General features: G+C 46.4%; 1 protein-coding gene and 1 long non-coding RNA gene across 11 annotated transcripts; one reads left to right on the forward strand and one right to left on the reverse strand.

Moving 5' to 3' along the window:
* Window positions 1–10,005: 10,005 nt before the first annotated feature.
* On the reverse strand, window positions 10,006–10,853 carry LOC109025980 (uncharacterized). The gene is made up of 2 exons (XR_002004947.3): window positions 10,706–10,853; window positions 10,006–10,262 (listed from the first exon to the last, which is right to left on the reverse strand). It is a non-coding gene; the product is annotated as an uncharacterized lncRNA (long non-coding RNA).
* On the forward strand, window positions 10,247–17,262 carry RFX5 (regulatory factor X5). Of its 10 annotated transcripts, none has more exons than XM_004026631.4 (11): window positions 10,247–10,683; window positions 11,288–11,405; window positions 11,561–11,689; window positions 11,933–11,966; window positions 12,710–12,792; window positions 13,051–13,170; window positions 13,362–13,481; window positions 13,620–13,701; window positions 14,016–14,217; window positions 14,456–14,556; window positions 14,720–17,262. In XM_004026631.4, the coding sequence occupies exons 3-11, from the start codon at window positions 11,574–11,576 to the stop codon at window positions 15,710–15,712; spliced, it is 1,851 nt and encodes a 616-aa protein (XP_004026680.1). In that variant the 5' UTR covers window positions 10,247–10,683; window positions 11,288–11,405; window positions 11,561–11,573; the 3' UTR covers window positions 15,713–17,262. The 10 variants fall into 10 exon arrangements, with proteins under 10 accessions (XP_004026680.1, XP_018877975.1, XP_018877958.1 ...); XM_019022430.3 differs by having other exon boundaries at window positions 10,525–10,683; window positions 11,288–11,315; XM_019022413.3 differs by having other exon boundaries at window positions 10,541–10,683; window positions 11,288–11,472.
* The last annotated feature ends 202 nt before the right edge of the window (window positions 17,263–17,464 follow it).

Raw genomic sequence — 17,464 nt, forward strand, 5'->3', positions numbered from 1 at the left:
AGGTGTGGTGGTGCATGCCTGTAATCCCAGCTACCAGAGAGTCTGAGACAGGAGAATCCCTTGAACCCAGGAGACAGATGTTGCAGTGAGCAGAGATTATGTCATTGCACTCCAGCCTGGGCGACAGAGCAAGACTCTGTCTCAAAAAAAAAAAAAAAAAATAGATGATCAGATGTGGACAATCATTCAAGCAAGATGATGGGTATGTGTATGTGAGTGTTTATTACATTCTTCCTTCTCCTCTTATGTATTTGAAATTTTTCATAGTTTTTAGCTGTTCTTCCAAAAAAAACAAAAAAAAATTGAGTAACTGTGAGATGATGTATATATTAATTTGCTTCACTATAGTAACATTATATATATCTTAAATATACACAATAAAATTAATTTTGTAAAGAAAGAAATCTTTTTCATAATAAAAGCTTAAAATCCTATTCACTTTTATCCTGATCTTGGCATCCTCTCACTATGTCTAACGCTACATCACTGAAACAGACTCCAAAAACAAGAGGCCCTCCTGTCACAGACAACCCAGGCACCAGCAACATGCAGAGGGTACCCACCCAGATACCTCTCTCTGCTGCACTCACAAAGATTCTACCCCACACCCCAGAACCAGGCTAGATGAGCAAGAATAGCAAAGCTGAGGAGTGTGCTGTGGGAAAAGTCTACTATATCACCTAGGATCTCCTGCCAGCACCATGGCTTATGAGGCCATGTAGAAGGTTCTAGAAAGTTTGTTGAGCTCAGGGACACCCTCAGAAAAGCTGTAGTGCCAGTCCACCAGGACAAAGGATATAAGAGAGCATTGGGAGATGTCTATCCCATCGTTGGTCCTTCAAGCATTATCTCACACACTGCACTCCAGTAAGTCTCTAAAAGACAGCATCAGGCAATTGCACTCATCTCAGGGATTAGTGAGGTCCTCCTTCTCACATTCCTGCATCCAGTCCTCCCACTTTCATCTTCCAAGTGTTTGACCAGCTGGTTCCATGCTCTGGATATCTGCTCTGTGCCTCCTCTGGCATGCTCTTAGGAGTCCCTTCCCTGACTTCCTGATTTTGATGTGTGGCAGACTCTCTACTCTCAATACTATCTGACCTAGAGGAATGTGTGCAATACATTGTTCATGAAAAAAAGTAATCGTAGAGTTACGTGAATAATTCTATAACTATAGTATAATCCTGTTTTAAAAACAAATTCAACCACAATAGCAACAAAAACTTCTATTTAAGGCCAGGCGCAGTGGCTCACGCCTGCAATCCCAGCACTTTGGGAGGCCAAGGAGGGCAGATCACTTGAGGCCCGGAGTTTGAGACCAACCTGGCCAACATGGTGAAACCCCATCTCTACTAAAAATACAAAAATTAGTTGAGCATGCTGGCACACACCTGTAGTTACAGCTACTCAGGAGGCTGAGGCAGGAGAATCGTTTGAACCTGGGAGGCAGAGGTTGCAGTGAGCCGAGATTGCGTCACTGCACTCCAGCCTGAGCAACAGAGCAAGACTCTATCTCAAAAAACAAAACAAAACAAAACCTCTATTTAAGTGGCCCTGTGTTTGCAATGACGTGGAAGTGAATACGGCAGGATACTTACCAGAACATGTTACCTCAGAGGGGTGAGATTTTTTATGAAACTTGACAGGCTCTTTCTAAAACTAGCCTGGAAATGCAAATGTATACTGTTCCAGTTACCTAGTGCTGTGTAACAAACTACCCCAAAACTTAGTGGCTTAAAGCAATGACAACATTACTTTTGCCCACAGATCTGTAGTTTGGACAGGGCTCAGCAGGAACAGCTTGTCTCTGCTTGGTGTCAGTGGAGGCAGCTTAAAGGCTAGAGGCTAGAATCATCAGATAGCTCACTTACTCACATGTCTGGAGACTCATGCTGCTGTCACTTGGACCTTCAGCTGGGGCCAGAACATCTACACATGACCTTTTCATATGGCTGCTTGGCTCCCTCACAACATGATAGCTGGGTTCCAAGAGCGAGTGTTCCAAGAGAGAGCAGCAAATGTGAAGGTGTGTCACCTACTCTAGCCGACACTTGACAGTCACACAGCATCACTTCCACCACATTCCAATTACTGAGCCTGTCACAAAGGCCTTCCCAGGTTCAAGGAAACAGGGGACTAGACTCCATTTCTTTCATTTATTTATTTATCTATGTATCTATCTGTTTATTTATTTATTTATTTTCGAGATGGAGTCTCACTCTGTCACCCAGGCTGGAGTGCAATGGCATGATCTCAGCTCACTGCGACCTCCGCCTCCTGGGTTCAGGCAATTCTCCCGCCTCAGCCTCCCACATAGCTGGGATTACAGGCACCCGCCACCACATCCAGCTAATTTTTTGTATTTTTAGTAGAGACAGGGTTTCACCAGGTTGGCCAGGCTGGTCTCAAACTCCTGACCTCAGGTGGTACAGCTGCCTCAGCCTCCCAAAGTGCTGGGATTACAGGCGTGAGCCACCATGCCCGGCCGACTCCACCTCTTGACAGGGAAGTTGTAAGGTTCTGAAACAGTGTGTGGAACCAGAAACATTGTGGCCACATTTGGAAAATACAATCTTCCATATATAGGAATAATTTTTTTAGTTAATAAAACCAATAACAGAAGACTCTCAGCATTAGATTTCAAAATATACTATATTTTGAAATACAGTATTTCAAAACATTAACTAAAACAGTGTGTTATGGGTGGAGAAATAGACAAAAAGAATCAACAAAAGAGACATGCGCCTATAATCTCAGCTACTCAGGTCACCAAGGTGGGAGGATCACTTGAGCCAAGGAGTTTGAGGCTGCAGTGAGCTAGGATCCTGCCACTGCACTCCAGCCTGGGTAACAGAGTGAGACTCTGTCTTAAAAAAATTAAATTAAATTAAATTTTTTTAAAAAAGAGAGGCTAAGATCCAGAAATACACCTAACTATACAAGGAAACTTAGTATACAATAAAAGCATATGATAAAACTGTAAAAGGAAACAGTTAAAAGAAGAAGAAAATGATAGTATATATTGAAATGGCTGGCCATTCATTGGAAAACAAGCATATTAAATTAGATGCTATGTAAGGTGTTACTAACTGCCGAACAACCACTCCCAAACTCTTTTCCCTTGCTCACTATAGGTAACTTCTATCCTTAATTTTATGGTCATGATTCTATTGCTTTTTATTAATTATTTTTACCACCTATGTATTTACCCATAAACAATATATTGTTCAGTTTTGCCTGATATTAAATATTTATAAATTGCATTGCACTGTATGTTTTCTTCTGGGTTTTGGTTTTTTCACTTTCTGAAGTTCATCCAGTGGATGTGTGTGGCTGTAGCTCATTAATTTCCACTGCTCTATGACATTCCATCCAGTGAATATATCACAACTTATCATTCTAGGGTTGACGGATATTGGGTCATTTCCAGTTTTTGCTAATGCAAGCAGTGAGACTATAAACTTTACTGCCTGTGTTTTTAGGGCATATGTCTAAGAGCAGGATTACTGAGATATTAAATGTAAATTGAAATACTCACATATTCGACTTCACCAGGTAATAGCAAACTATTTTCCAAAACAGTTTTACCAAATTACACTCCCGCAACAGTGAATGAAAGCGCTTGTTGATTCATAACCATGTCAACCCTCAATATTGCCAGACTTTAAAACTTTTGCTGTGGCTCACACCTGTAATCCCAACACTTTGGGAGGCCAAAGTGGGCAGATCGCTGGAGCTCAGGAGTTCAAGACCAGCCTGGGCAACAAGGTGATACTCTGTCTACACAAAAAATACAAAAAAAAATTAGCTGGGTGTGGTGGCATGCCTGTGATCCCAGCTACTCGAGAGGCTGAGGTGGGAGGACTGCTTGAGACCAGGAGGTCAAGGCTGCAGTAAGCCATGATCACGCCACTGCACTCCAGCCTGGGTGACAGAGCAAGACCCTGTCTCAAAAAAAAAAAAAGCCAATTTAGTGGGTGTGAAATGGTATCTTCTAAAATTTGCATTTTCCTGATTATTACATAGGGAATAACTTTTCATATGTTTATGAGCCATTTCTGCTTTTTTGTGTGAAATTCCCATCCATTTTTCTAGTTTGTTATCTTTTTTTTTCTTTTTCTTTTTCTTTTTTTTTTTTTTTTTGAGGCAGAGTCTCACTCTGATGCCCAGGCTGGAGTGCAGTGGTGCGATCTCAGCTCACTGCAACCTCTGCCTCCCAGGTTCAAGCGATTCTCCTACCTAAGCCTCCCAAGTAGCTGGGACCACAGGTGTGCACCACTATGCACAGCTAATGCTAATTTTTGTATTTGAAGTGGAGATAGAGTTTCACCATGTTGGCCAGGCTGGTCTCAAACTCCTGGCCTCAAGTGATCTGCCCATCTCAGCCACCCAAAGTGCTAGGATTACAGACGTGAGCCACCATGCCCAGCCGGTTATCTTTTTTTGTAGGAAGTCTTCAAAAATTCCAGATAATAATCCTTTGTCAGTTATATGTCTTGAAAATATATTCTCCCAATTTGCAGCTTGTCTTTGTATTCTTTTTTATTATTGTATTGTATTGTATTGTATTGTATTTATTTATTTATTTTTACCTATTTTTTTGAGACAGGGTCTCACTCTGTTACCCAGGTTGGAGTGCAGTGGCGCCATCTAGGTTTACTGCAACCTCCGCCTCCCAGGTTCAAGTGTTTCTTCCACCTCAGCCTCCCAAGTAGCTGGGATTACAGGCACACGCCACCACAGCCCAGCTAATTTTTATAATTTTAGTAGAGATGGGGTTTCACCATATTGACCAGGCTGGTCTTGAACTCCTGACTTCAAGTGATCCACTCATCTCAGCCTCCCAAAGTGCTGGGATTACAGGCATGAGCCACAGTGCCCAGCTGTTCATTTGTTTCTTTGTTTATTTATTTTTGAGACAGAGTCTCACTGACACCCAGGCTGGAGTGCAGTGGTATAAGAAAAAAAAAAAAGGTCCAGGTGCAGTGGCTTACGCCTGTAATCCCAATACTTTGGGAGGCCAAGATGGGCAGATCACTTGAGGTCAGGAGTTCAAGACCAGCCTGGCCTACATGGTGAAATCCCATCTCTACCAAAAATATAAAAAATTAGCCGTGTGTGGTGACACGTGCCTGTAATCCCAGCTACTCGGAAGGCTGAGGCAGGAGTATTGCTTGAACTCGGGAGGTGGAGGTTGCAGTGAGCCAAGCTTGTGCTGCTGCACTCCAGCCTGCGTGAGAAAGCAAGACACTGTCTTAAAAAATAAAAAAAAAATTCACTCCCAATCTTAGTAGGCAATGTGTAATAGTGTCCAAGAGCAAATTCTGAATCAAATGAGAGAGGAGAAAGAAGAAACCAGTCAGGCAGGCAGTTAAGGTGGGTCCTTGGTAAAACTCCTTCAAACAAAGAACAGCCTGAAAATTAAACTGCAGGCCCCAGATAAGTGACAGCCTGCATCCTTGAATGGAAATACCTACTCTAGGAACCCAGATGAACAAATACCACTCCCTTTTTGGACATATTTCACTCTCTTTGGCATACCTTAGTCTCTTAGTTTTCACCTATTTTACATATGCTTACCTTTCTGTGATTGGCCACAGGGGGAGTCTTCATTTACATAGGGTGAATCATCACTTCAGCCCCTGATTGGTTCCAGGCCAAGGTCCTGGCCCAAGCTTTCACTTCAGCCCCTGATTGGTTCCAGGCCAAGTTGTTGAGCCAAGCCTTCACTTCTGCCTCCAACTGGTTCTTTACACTATCATACCTCTTTCTGAGTGGTGCTTTCTGCAAGATAGCCTGCAGGCCCGCTCAGCACACTCCTCCCTTTCCCAGTCCATAAGCCACCCTCCTCACCCTCCCACTCAGCCTCATAGCTGGCAATCCTCTTTCAGGCCCCCTCTTTGCTGAGAGCTTTTCTGTTGCTTAATAAATCTGACTCTGGCTGGTCAGGAGTTTGAGACCAGCCTGGCCAACATGGTGAAACCCTGTCTGTACTAAAAATACAAAAAATTAGCCTGGTTCGGTGGCTCACACCTGTAATCCCAGCACTTTGAGAGGCCAAGACGGGCAGATCATGAGGTCAAGAGATCGAGACCATCCTGGACAACATGGTGAAACACCATCTCTACTAAAAATACAAAAATTAGCTGGGCATGGTGGCAGGCGCCTGTAATCTCAGCTACCTGGGAGGCTGAGGCAGGAGAATTGTTTGTACCCAGGAGGTAGAGGTTGCAGTGAGCCAAGATTGTGCCACTGCACTCCAGCTTGGTAACAGAGTGAAACTCCATCGCCACCCCACCAAAAAAAAAAAAAAAAATGCAAAAAATTGGCTGGGTGTGGTAGCAGGCACCTACAGTTCTAGCTGCTTGGGAGGCTGAGGCAAGAGAATCACTTGAACCCGGGAGGCAGAGGTTGCAGTGAGCCAAGATCGTGCCACTGCACTCCAGTTCAGGTGACAGAGTGAGACTCCCCCATCTCAAAAAAAATAATAAAATAAATAAGTAAATAAATAAATAAATCTGACTGCCTTACTCACTCTCCAGTGTCTACACACCTTATTCTTCTTGGTCGTGGGACAAGAATACAGAGTCCACCAGCAGTTGAAGTGAAAATGCTGGAACACTCCCTCCCACTCTCCAAACAGCAAGAGTGAAAAAGCTGCAACAGGCCAGGCATGGTGGCTCACGCCTATAACCCCAGCACTTTTGGAAGCCAAGGTGGGTGGATCATTTGAGGTCAGGAGCTCAAGACTAGCTTGGCCAAAATGGTGAGACCCCATTTCTACTAAAAATACAAAAATTAGCCAGGTGTGGTGGCACACGCCTGGAATCCCAGCTACTCAGGAGGCTGAGGTAGGAAAATCACTTGAACCTGGGAGGCAGAGGTTGCAGTGAGCCAAGTGCAGTGGAGCCACTGCACTCCAGCCTGGATGACAGAGTGAGACTCTGTCTAAAAAGGAAAAAAAAAAAAAGCTGCAACACAAAGAGCCTAGGTGCAGATCCTGGCTCCATAGCTTACTAAATTAAGATGTAATCTTGGGCAAATTATTAACCTTTCAATGCCTGTCTCCTCACCTGTAAAATGGGGATAATCATAGTATCTATCTGAGGCCGCACACGGTAGCTCACGCCTGTAATCCCAGCACTTTGGGAGGCCGAGGCGGGCGGATCACGAGGTCAGGAGATAGAGACCATCCTGGCTAACATGGTGAAACCCCGTTTCTACTAAAAATACAAAAAAATTAGCCGGTGGCAGGCGCCTGTAGTCCCAGCTTCTTGTGAGGCTGAGGCAGGAGAATCGCTTGAACCTGGGAGGCAGAGCTTGCAGTGAGCCGAGAATGTGCCATTGCTCTCCAGCCTGGGTGACAGAGCAAGAATCCGTCTCGAAAAAAAAAAAGAACGGGCCCCAACACATATTAGGCTCTGTATAAATACTTGCTGTTATATGATGCTTATCCGGACAATTTTTATTGTTACTGCCCAAGGCAAGGACCATACCTTATTCAGCTTTGTATCCCCAGCTCTTAACACAATGCCTGGCATAAATTAATAGTTTCCTCTTTCCTATCTCCAGCCTTTTCTTTCACTCAACTCTACCTTCTATAGTGCTGTCAAAATCATCTCTTTTACTATGTACTATGTACTATGATACTTTCTCCCCCCTTACTAAAGCTTCCAGTTTTTCCCTGTTATCTGCAAATTTTTAAGCTAGATAACTTACCCAAAACTCTGTTTGCAACCAAAGTGCTCTAGGTTCTCCTTCATACCAAACAGTGGTGTTAGGGCTATCTTTCCATCAGTCTATATCCATATTTGGCTTGCTATTTATTTATTTATTTATTTATTTAGAGATGGAGTTTCACTCTTGTTGCCCAGGCTGGAGTGCAATGGCATGATCTCGGCTCACCCAACCTCCGCCTCCCAGGTTCAAGCAATTCTCCTGCCTCAGCCTGCCAAGTAGCTGGGATTACAGGCATGCACCACCACAACTGGCTAATTTTGTTTTTTGTTTTGTTTTGTTTTTTGTTTTTTGTTTTTAGTAGAGACGGGGTTTCTCCATGTTGGTCAGGCTGGTCTCAAACTGACCTCAGGTGATCTGCCCACCTCAGCCTCCCAAAGTGCTGGGATTATAGGCATGAGCCACCACACCAGCCGGCTTTTTTTTTGTTTTTTGTTTGTTTGTTTGTTTTGAGACAGGGTCTCACTCTGTCACCCAGGCTGCACGACAGAGTGGTGCAATCATAGCTCACTGCAGCCTCGAACTCATGGGTAATAGTGATCCTCCTGCTTCAGCCTCCCAAGTTGCTGGAACCACAGGCATGTACCACCACACCTGGCTGTGTGTGTGTGTGTGTGTGTGTGTGTGTGGTGTGTGTGTGTGTGTGTGTGTGTGTGTGTGTGTAGAGAGACAGAGTCTCACTTTGTTGCCCAGGCTGGTCTCAAACTCCTGGCCCCAAGCAATCCTCTTGCCTTTGCCTCCCAAAGTATTGAGATTATAGGCATGAGCCATCATGTCCAGCCCGTTATACCCATATTTGTTTATGAGTATCTGCAAATATGTATACATGCAGTCTAAGGCAGTGCTCAAAACAATCACCTTTGAGGCAGACTGCCTGCCTTTGGATCCTGATTCTAGCACTTTCTACATATGTGACTAAGGACAAGCCCCTTCACCTCTCCACATTGGTTTCCTCATCTGTAAAATGGAGACAGTAACAGTACCTACTTCAGAGAGTTGCTGTGAGCATTACACGAGGTGTTTAGCATTTGGTATGGTGTCTGATACCTAATAAACACCAAATAAATTTTTGTTTGTTTGTTTTTGTTTGAGACGGAGTTTCACTCTTGTTGCCAGGCTGTAGTGTAATGGCACAATCCTCCACCTCCCCAGTTCAAGTGATTCTCCTGCCTCAGCCTCCCGAGTAGCTGGGATTACAGGCATGCGCCACCATGCCCGGCTAATCTTGTATTTTTAGTAGAGATGGGGTTTCTTCATGTTGGTCAGGCTGGTCTCAAACTCCCAACCTTAGGTGATCCGCCCACCTCAGCCTCCCAAAGTTTTGGGATTACAGGCGTGAGCCACGGCGCCTGGCCTAATAAACACCAAATAAATTTTGGCTGTTATTAGAAAACCTGGCCAGGTGCAGTGGCTCACACCTGTAATCCCAGCACTTTGGGAGGCCAAGGCAGGTGGATCACCTGAAGTCAGGAGTTTGAGACCAGCCTGACCAACATGGTGAAACTCCGTCTCTACTAAAAACACAAAAATTATCTGGGCGTGGTGATGCACGTCTGTAAACCCAGTTACTCGGGAGGGTGAGGCAGGAGAATTGCTTGAACCCAGGAGGCGGAGGTTGCAGTGAGCCAAGATCGTGCCATTGCACTCCAGCCTGGGCAACAGAGCGAGACTCCGTCTCAAAGAAAAAAAAAAAGAAAGAAAGAAAAAAGAAAACCTTCTTGCCAATATATCCTTATTGCCCCAACTCCACAATCTCCTGGGTTCCCCCAGCACTCATAGAAGCTGGTAATAGGGAAAGGTAGGCTGTAAAGGGCAATGGTGATAAGCTCAGGCACCACCACTGTCTTCTTTACAAAAGCACATTAATGATGAGCCTGGAGAACATATTAGATGTCAGGATGGCAAATACAGTTTTGGTTGTGACATGTCTGCTGCGCAAAACAAAATACATCCATGTAAGAGGCTTTCAACCTGGAGTCCATGCCCTCTCTGAAATTAGATGCAAAACTTGGTCTCTGTGTGCATTTTTCATGGTAGAGGGTCCATTGCTTTTGTCTGATTCATAACCTTAAAATGTCTTAAGTAAGAGGGTTAAGAACCCATGACCTATTCAGTACAATGTTCCCTGAGTGTAAAAAGTTCCTGTGGCATCCAGCACCCCCGTGGGAGTCCATCAAAATTCCAGGGTTCACCGACTGCAGAACTATGGGGATGCAAATGCATTTGCAACTCTTTGGAAGGAAAGTACACATGGGAAACCAAGAAATGCTAAGAGGGAAAAAGCATTTTAGTTTAATGGGTACAACTGCTGAGGTTTTGAGGCCTCCATCAAGAAGGAAAGAGAGCCCAGATTGCAGGTCTGTTGTGAGTAAGTGTGTCTGCAGGTTGTATTAGGCATGTGGTGATGGTGATGGGGGGTTATAGGAGCTTACAGTGAACTTCCATCACTCCTACCCATCATTGTCTAGTTATTTTATCATCCATTGATTCTTCTCTTCCGGCAGCTCTGAGGACCGTAGACTAAACTGAAACACAAAAGGGGAGGACAAAAGAAAAGACAGTTCCAAAGGGAGCCGAGCGCCCGTTCTTTCATCCTGCGGTCCCTTTAAGAGAAGAACCTCTTGGGACCTGCAGTCCCCAACCGACCCCAGTTTTAACCGAAACCCAACCCGGACTTCCCCCTCTTGACTCAAATAAGACCAACTTTGGATTTTCCCTCCCCTATTGACCAATCAGATTCTGTTACCAGGCAGACTTCAGCGGCCGCCGGTACGAGCCCGGCGCCTTCTGTCTCCGGGTGGCAGCAGTGACCAATGACAGAGCAGGCCGCCCGTGTATCTAGGCAGATCGCGGCTGTACAACCATTCAGAAAAAGGAAAATAAAGCAACGCACGAGCCGGCTGGGCCAGGACCTTGGGGCTGGGCTGGAGTGAAGGTGGCTACGAGGTAGTTTCTCTTTCTCCCTTACCTTTATTGTTGCTTGTGTTGGAAGGCGACTGTTCAGAGGTAGGGAGGGGCAAGATGAGTTGGGAGGAGAGCAGAAAAAGATTGTAGCTGTATTTTCAACAGCTTCTTCACCCATGTGCACGTGCCCGGAATCTGGGACCCCATTCCCCTGCCGGGTTTCTGACGCCCAGCGCATGAGTTCCGCCACCCCGCCCCAACCCCGCTCCACTTTGCAGAAACCGGGGATTGAATGGAGGGGGAAGGGAAGGAGGTGGGGGCGCGCCTCAGGATGGGCTGTTGTGGGAGATGACGTAGGGGCCGGCGACGTGGGGAGGGGGAGCAGCGGGGGAAGTCGTGGCGAGATTAAGTAATGAGAACTTGGGCCCAGTTTTTTTCCCAAGCCTAGAAGGGCAGAATATGTTCGTATCCTTTCTGACCTCCCAGGCATATGCAATGGTGAGGAGTATTTTTGAGAATTAGAGAACTTTGTTTTGTGGCTGTTATTGTTGTTTTTGAGGGGGAGGAGGGCAGTATGGGATCAGAGGCAGAAATGAAAATTTCTTGCTAACATGGATTCCCAATCCCCCTATCTCTTCCTTTACAGTTTTCCAGATTTAGGAGACTTCAGAAAGGTGGGGCAGATAGAATGGAGATGGCAAAGATCTCTTTGGGTATATATGGGCCTGGCGAAGTAATGGAATAATTTCTAATTTTCGGAGAAGGCAAGTGGTGAGAAAAAGACCACCGGAGAAATTCGGAGGCTTTGTTTCTGTTTCTCTGCCTTTCTGGGTAAAGAGATGAGGAGTGCCCTGGGGCCTTCTGGGGAGGGGAAGGCCAGTGTGAGTTACATCTTTATGCCTGTCCCTCTCAATTCTAGCCCTCATGCCGGGATGGCAGAAGATGAGCCTGATGCTAAGAGCCCCAAGACTGGGGGAAGGGCCCCCCCAGGTGGTGCTGAGGCTGGGGAACCTACCACCCTTCTTCAGAGGCTCCGAGGTACCATTTCGTAAGTACTCATCACATCTCCAAGTCCTGTCCAAGACCTGAGTATAGATCCCTGCAGCACTTCACTTTGGCTGTAAATGAACTGCCTCTCAGCAAAGGCATGGGAGCAGAGGGAGATTTTTGGCCATGGTAGCAATTCTTGAGCACCTGCTGGGCATTTCAGTCCTTTTCCCTCCCTAGCAGTCAGATAAAGAGACAGGGAAAATCTTGTGTGTGACCTCCAGCTTTCTCCTCTTCCCCACAGCAAGGCCGTGCAGAACAAAGTAGAGGGGATCCTGGTAAGTGTTTTGGGGAAGAGGGCAACAGAGGGATGGAAATGCTGAGGGAGGAGGATGTGAGGATGATGGGCATCAACAAAACATTGATGTGGGAGAGGTAGGGTTGTCTGCCTTGTCAGAAGATAGTTGGCTTTGCAAACTTGCTGCCAGTTTGACTTTGTGCCTCTCACTTGATCTCTGTGAGCACTTGCGTAGAAGCCCAGCAGAGATGAAGTCAGAGCTGATCCCCTCTACTTCCCTCCTCACCATGGTAGCCTATAGGGCTCCTCAGAGCACCTAGCATCAAATAATTTCTTTCTTTTTTTTTTTTTTTTTTTTGAGATGGAGTCTCGCTTTGTCGCCCAGGCTGGAGTGCAGTGGCGCAATCTCGGCTCACTGCAAGCTCCGCCTCCCGGGTTCACGCCATTCTCCTGCCTCAGCCTCCCAAGGAGCTGGGACTACAGGCGCCCGTCACCACACCCGGCTAATTTTTTTTTTTGTATTTTTAGTAGAAACGGGGTTTCACCATGTTAGCCAGGATGGTCTCGATCTCCTGACCTTGTGATCAGCCTGCCTCGGCCTTCCAAAGTGCTGGGATTATAGGCGTGAGCCACCGTGCCTGGCCTTGTCAAATAATTTCTAAGGTCCTTTTTCAGTCTGACACCCTGTAAGTCAGCTAGACTTTGGTGTGGGGATCAGAGGGTCCTATATTGGGTCCTTCTTGGCCTTATTATTTCTCCTGCCTCTGTTCTCTCCTACCTCAGCAAGATGTACAGAAATTTTCTGACAATGACAAGCTGTATCTCTACCTTCAGCTCCCCTCAGGACCCACCACTGGAGACAAAAGGTAGGTTTGATAGTAGTTTTAGATGGCAGAGGTTCTGATTCTTAGAGAAAGGTTCACTGGGAAGGGGTGAGGTGAATAGGAATACTCGTAAATGCTGTCCTTGATGAAGAGGAAAGGTCCTCGCCCTGACTTGGTTTACCAGGGAAAGTTAGATTCTGGGTGAACTAAATTTGGTCCAGCACTACTGAAGTGGTAGTTTGGGAAGAACCAGGACAACTGTTAGGGTCTTAGTAATGCTTGTTCCTTTTGTTTCTGTAGCTCAGAGCCAAGTACACTGAGCAATGAGGAGTACATGTATGCCTATAGGTGGATCCGCAACCACCTGGAAGAGCACACTGACACCTGTCTGCCAAAGCAAAGTGTTTATGATGCCTATCGGTGGGTGGAGGGGTGGGTGGTGGGATGAGTGGATTGGTGGGTATAGGACCCCCTCACCCATGAAGAGCTTCCTGCCTTGATAAAGCCTGCCTTCTTAAAGGGTTCCTCACACTTGATCCCTAGGGACTCTTCGAGCCTACCCATGGCCTCCTTCTCTGAGTATCTTCCCACTCTGCTCCCCTCTCACTCAGGAAGTACTGTGAGAGTCTTGCCTGTTGCCGCCCACTCAGCACAGCCAACTTTGGCAAGATCATCAGAGAGATCTTCCCTGACATCAAAGCTCGAAGGCTTGGTGGCCGGGGCCAGTCCAAGTATCCTTGACTAGAGAGGTTGGGGGTGGAGGACCTGGGAGGAAGACTTAGGATGTGGAGAGCAAGGAGTGGAACAGCTTAACTTGCTCAAGGGGCTTGGAGATCGCCATGTGTTGGCTGCTCTTTAACTTGCATCAGATATTGCTACAGTGGCATAAGGAGGAAGACCTTGGTGTCTATGCCACCCCTGCCTGGACTTGACCTAAAGGGTTCTGAGAGTGTAAGTACCAAATCACCTTCCAATTCCACTCTTCTCTCCCAGGTAAAAGTCAGAGGTCTTTGGGGCATGTTTTGAGGGCTAACAGCCTCAGTCATTATGTACATAGCTTCTAGGTATGATGTTCCCATCTGCCAACCCTGTAGCTGAGGCAGAGGATGAAGAGAACTTGTGGGCTTCTTCAATGGGATAGGTAGAGGTTACTCCCATCCCCAGTCTGGTCTCAGCTTTGGTCAATAGTCTTTGATCTCTGACAAGAGAGGAGGCAAGGGTTCTTTAATTTGGAGTGTGATTGGGCATGTCCTTCCCCACTTCAGCCAGAAATGGGCCCAGAAGTAACCCCAGCACCTCGAGATGAACTGGTGGAGGCAGCATGTGCCCTGACCTGTGACTGGGCAGAGCGGATCCTGAAACGGTCCTTCAGTTCCATCGTTGAGGTCGCCCGCTTCCTGCTACAGCAGCATCTCATCTCTGCCCGATCTGCACATGCCCATGTGCTTAAGGCCATGGGGCTTGCTGGTGTGTTGACCCTCTCTTATGTCTCAGCAACCCTGAGCCACTTTCAGCTTCAGTGGCCCTCCCACACACTAGAATAGAGACACCTTGGATTTGCCCTCTCTTCCTGGAGACCCTTCTAAGACATGCTTTAGCACCCCATTTCCTGTCTCTACCAGTTAGTCAATCAGAATTGCCTCACTCCCCTATTCCTCAGTTTCCTCCTCACCTTCACTCTATTACCTTTTTGGCACCTCTGCAGAAGAGGACGAACATGCACCTCGGGAACGGTCATCTAAACCAAAGAATGGTGTAGAGAACCCAGAGGGTGGAGCCCACAAGAAGCCAGAGAGACTGGCCCAGGTAAGGAAGTCAGTGGCCCTGACTTTGCTGTCCTGGGCTGGGGGCTTAGTATATCCTTCTCCAATTGGGTCCCTTGCTTTTCCGCCTCCTGTGCCTCTGGCGTCTATGTTTCCCCCAATATTCATTCTTCACACCTTACTGTGTTCCTCTCTTTACTTTTTAGCCTCCTAAGGATCTGGAAGCCCGAACTGGGGCCGGTCCTCTCGCACGTGGAGAGCGGAAGAAGAGTGTAGTTGAGAGCTCGGCCCCAGGAGCCAATAACCTGCAGGTTAATGCCCTAGTGGCTCGGCTGCCTCTGCTCCTTCCCCGGGCCCCTCGCTCACTTATTCCGCCAATCCCAGTCTCTCCACCTATTCTGGCCCCTAGGCTTTCTTCAGGTGCCCTGAAAGTGGCTACACTGCCTCTGTCTAGTAGGGCCGGGGCGCCCCCAGCAGCTGTGCCCATCATTAACATGATCTTACCAACTGTTCCTGCTTTGCCTGGACCTGGACCTGGGCCTGGGCGAGCTCCACCTGGGGGACTCGCTCAGCCCCGGGGCACAGAGAACAGAGAGGTAGGCATAGGTGGTGACCAAGGACCACATGACAAGGGTGTCAAGAGGACAGCTGAAGTACCCGTGAGTGAGGCCAGTGGGCAGGATCCACCAGCTAAAGCAGCAAAGCAGGATATAGAGGATACAGCAAGTGATGCCAAAAGGAAACGGGGGCGCCCTCGAAAAAAGTCAGGTGGAAGTGGGGAAAGGAATTCTACCCCTCTCAAGTCAGCAGCTGCCATGGAATCTGCCCAGTCCTCAAGGTTACCATGGGAGACATGGGGCTCAGGAGGGGAAGGCAACTCAGCTGGAGGGGCAGAGAGGCCAGGGCCAATGGGAGAGGCTGAAAAGGGGGCAGTACTTGCCCAGGGTCAGGGAGATGGTACTGTTTCCAAAGGAGGAAGGGGCCCCAGTTCCCGGCATACCAAAGAAGCAGAAGATAAAATTCCCTTGGTCCCCTCAAAAGTGAGTGTCATCAAGGGCAGCAGAAGCCAAAAGGAGGCTTTTCCTTTGGCAAAGGGAGAGGTAGACACTGCACCACAGGGTAATAAAGACTTAAAGGAGCATGTGCTTCAAAGTTCCTTATCCCAGGAGCATAAAGACCCAAAAGCAACACCCCCATGATATAGGTCTGTGGGGAAGAGTGTTTATATCCCTACGTTAACTTTGCCTAGTAGAGGCCCTTCTTTGCACTTGCTTCTCATTTGGCTATTCTTTTCCTAAGGAAGTGCATTCTCCTCTGTACAGACAGCTGAGTCACCCAGTCTACTTAGTACCTGGTTGCTGCCTCTGACCTTTTCAGCTTGATACCCTGGGCTTTAGTGTAACCAATAAATCTGTAGTGACCTTACCTGTATTCCCTGTGCTATCCTGTGGGAAGGTAGGAATGGGCTAAGTATGATGAATGTATAGGTTAGGGATCTTTTGGTTTTAAATCACAGAAAACCTAATTCAAACTGGCTTAAAATAAAAAGGATTTATTGGTTCATGTAACTAGAAAGTCCATAGGTAGTGCTGGCTCCAGGCGAAGACTTGACCCAGTAGTTCAGTATGTCTCTAAATACCAGACTGACTTTTTTCTCACTGTTGCATCTTCTGTAGGACCATTTAAGTCTGGGCCAGTTAATGGCTGCCAGCATTCCTAGGATTACACATTTCCCCATTTATGTTCAATCAGAAAAAGAAGGCATCTTTGTACCAGAAATCTCAGCAAAAGCCCTAATATTCACACTGATTAGGCCTGGGTCACATGTCCACCCTGACCAATCACTGTGGCCAGGAGGATGATACATGCTAATTTGCTTATTCTACATCATGGACAACACCTTTGGGGAAAAGGGTGGGGGTCAGCCTCCCCAAAATCACATGGATTCCCCAAGTGGAAACTAGGAGCAGGGAGTTGCTTGGGTGGCTGCTAACACCAGGCTACTATTATTTTAGCTTGCTAAGATCAGCTAGACCTGCTTTCTTTTCTCCTCAGTCTTGCATTTCCCTCAATACAAGCTGTAGCCTCTTTCCTCTTGTTTCTAGTCTCAGAAGGAAGGAGAGGGAAGCCATTCTCCTCTAGGGACTCTCCAGTCTCATTTAGATGATAGTCCCTTTTTTTTCTACCTCCATATTAGAGATGGAGCTCCTTCCTTTTCCCGTTTCTTAATTTTTGTCTTCTCCTCATTCCTGCTTCCCTCTCACCCTATTGCCAGTTCCACCAACTAGAGTGAAAGACTTCCTAGCCATTTCATTAAATCTATTCTGTATCCACCAGGTGGCAGCGTCTTGTCATACGTGTCAGGACTTAGGACTGCGGGGTTTAGGTTAGATGTCACGGAAAAAGCTAGTTCTGTGGTCAGGCGGCACCAATGAGAAAGGAATGCAGACCCTCCAGATGTATCCTTGGGAAAAGCAGTAAACCAACTAATATTTATTGAAGACCTACTTTGTCCTCTACATAGGGTAGCTTCTGTCAGGGAATCTTGGTTCTTCCCAAGAAACACTGATTTTCTTTCAGGGAGACTTCATGTGTTCATTTATTTCCACCACAGCAGATTTTAAGAAATTATAATATGTAATATTTGATATCTATAAAGAGTATATCTAACGTGAATAAATTATGAAGCATACTAATGAGTACCTATGACCCATAACACAATTTATACATTAAAACATTTGAAATGCCATTGTGTTTGTGTTCCTCCCTAGCCTGTCCCCCGCCTCTTCTTAGCGGTAACCACTGTCCTTAATTTTCATGTCTATTATCTGCTATAGATATTTTTTAACCATATATGTATATACAATTTTAAAAATGTGTTTAATTTTGCTTGTTTTTTAGCTTTACAGAAAATGTTATACTTTTCTTTTTTGAGACACAGTCTCACTCTA

Source organism: Gorilla gorilla, chromosome 1 (genome assembly GCF_029281585.2).
Source record: "Gorilla gorilla gorilla isolate KB3781 chromosome 1, NHGRI_mGorGor1-v2.1_pri, whole genome shotgun sequence".
Lineage (NCBI taxonomy): Eukaryota > Metazoa > Chordata > Mammalia > Primates > Hominidae > Gorilla > Gorilla gorilla.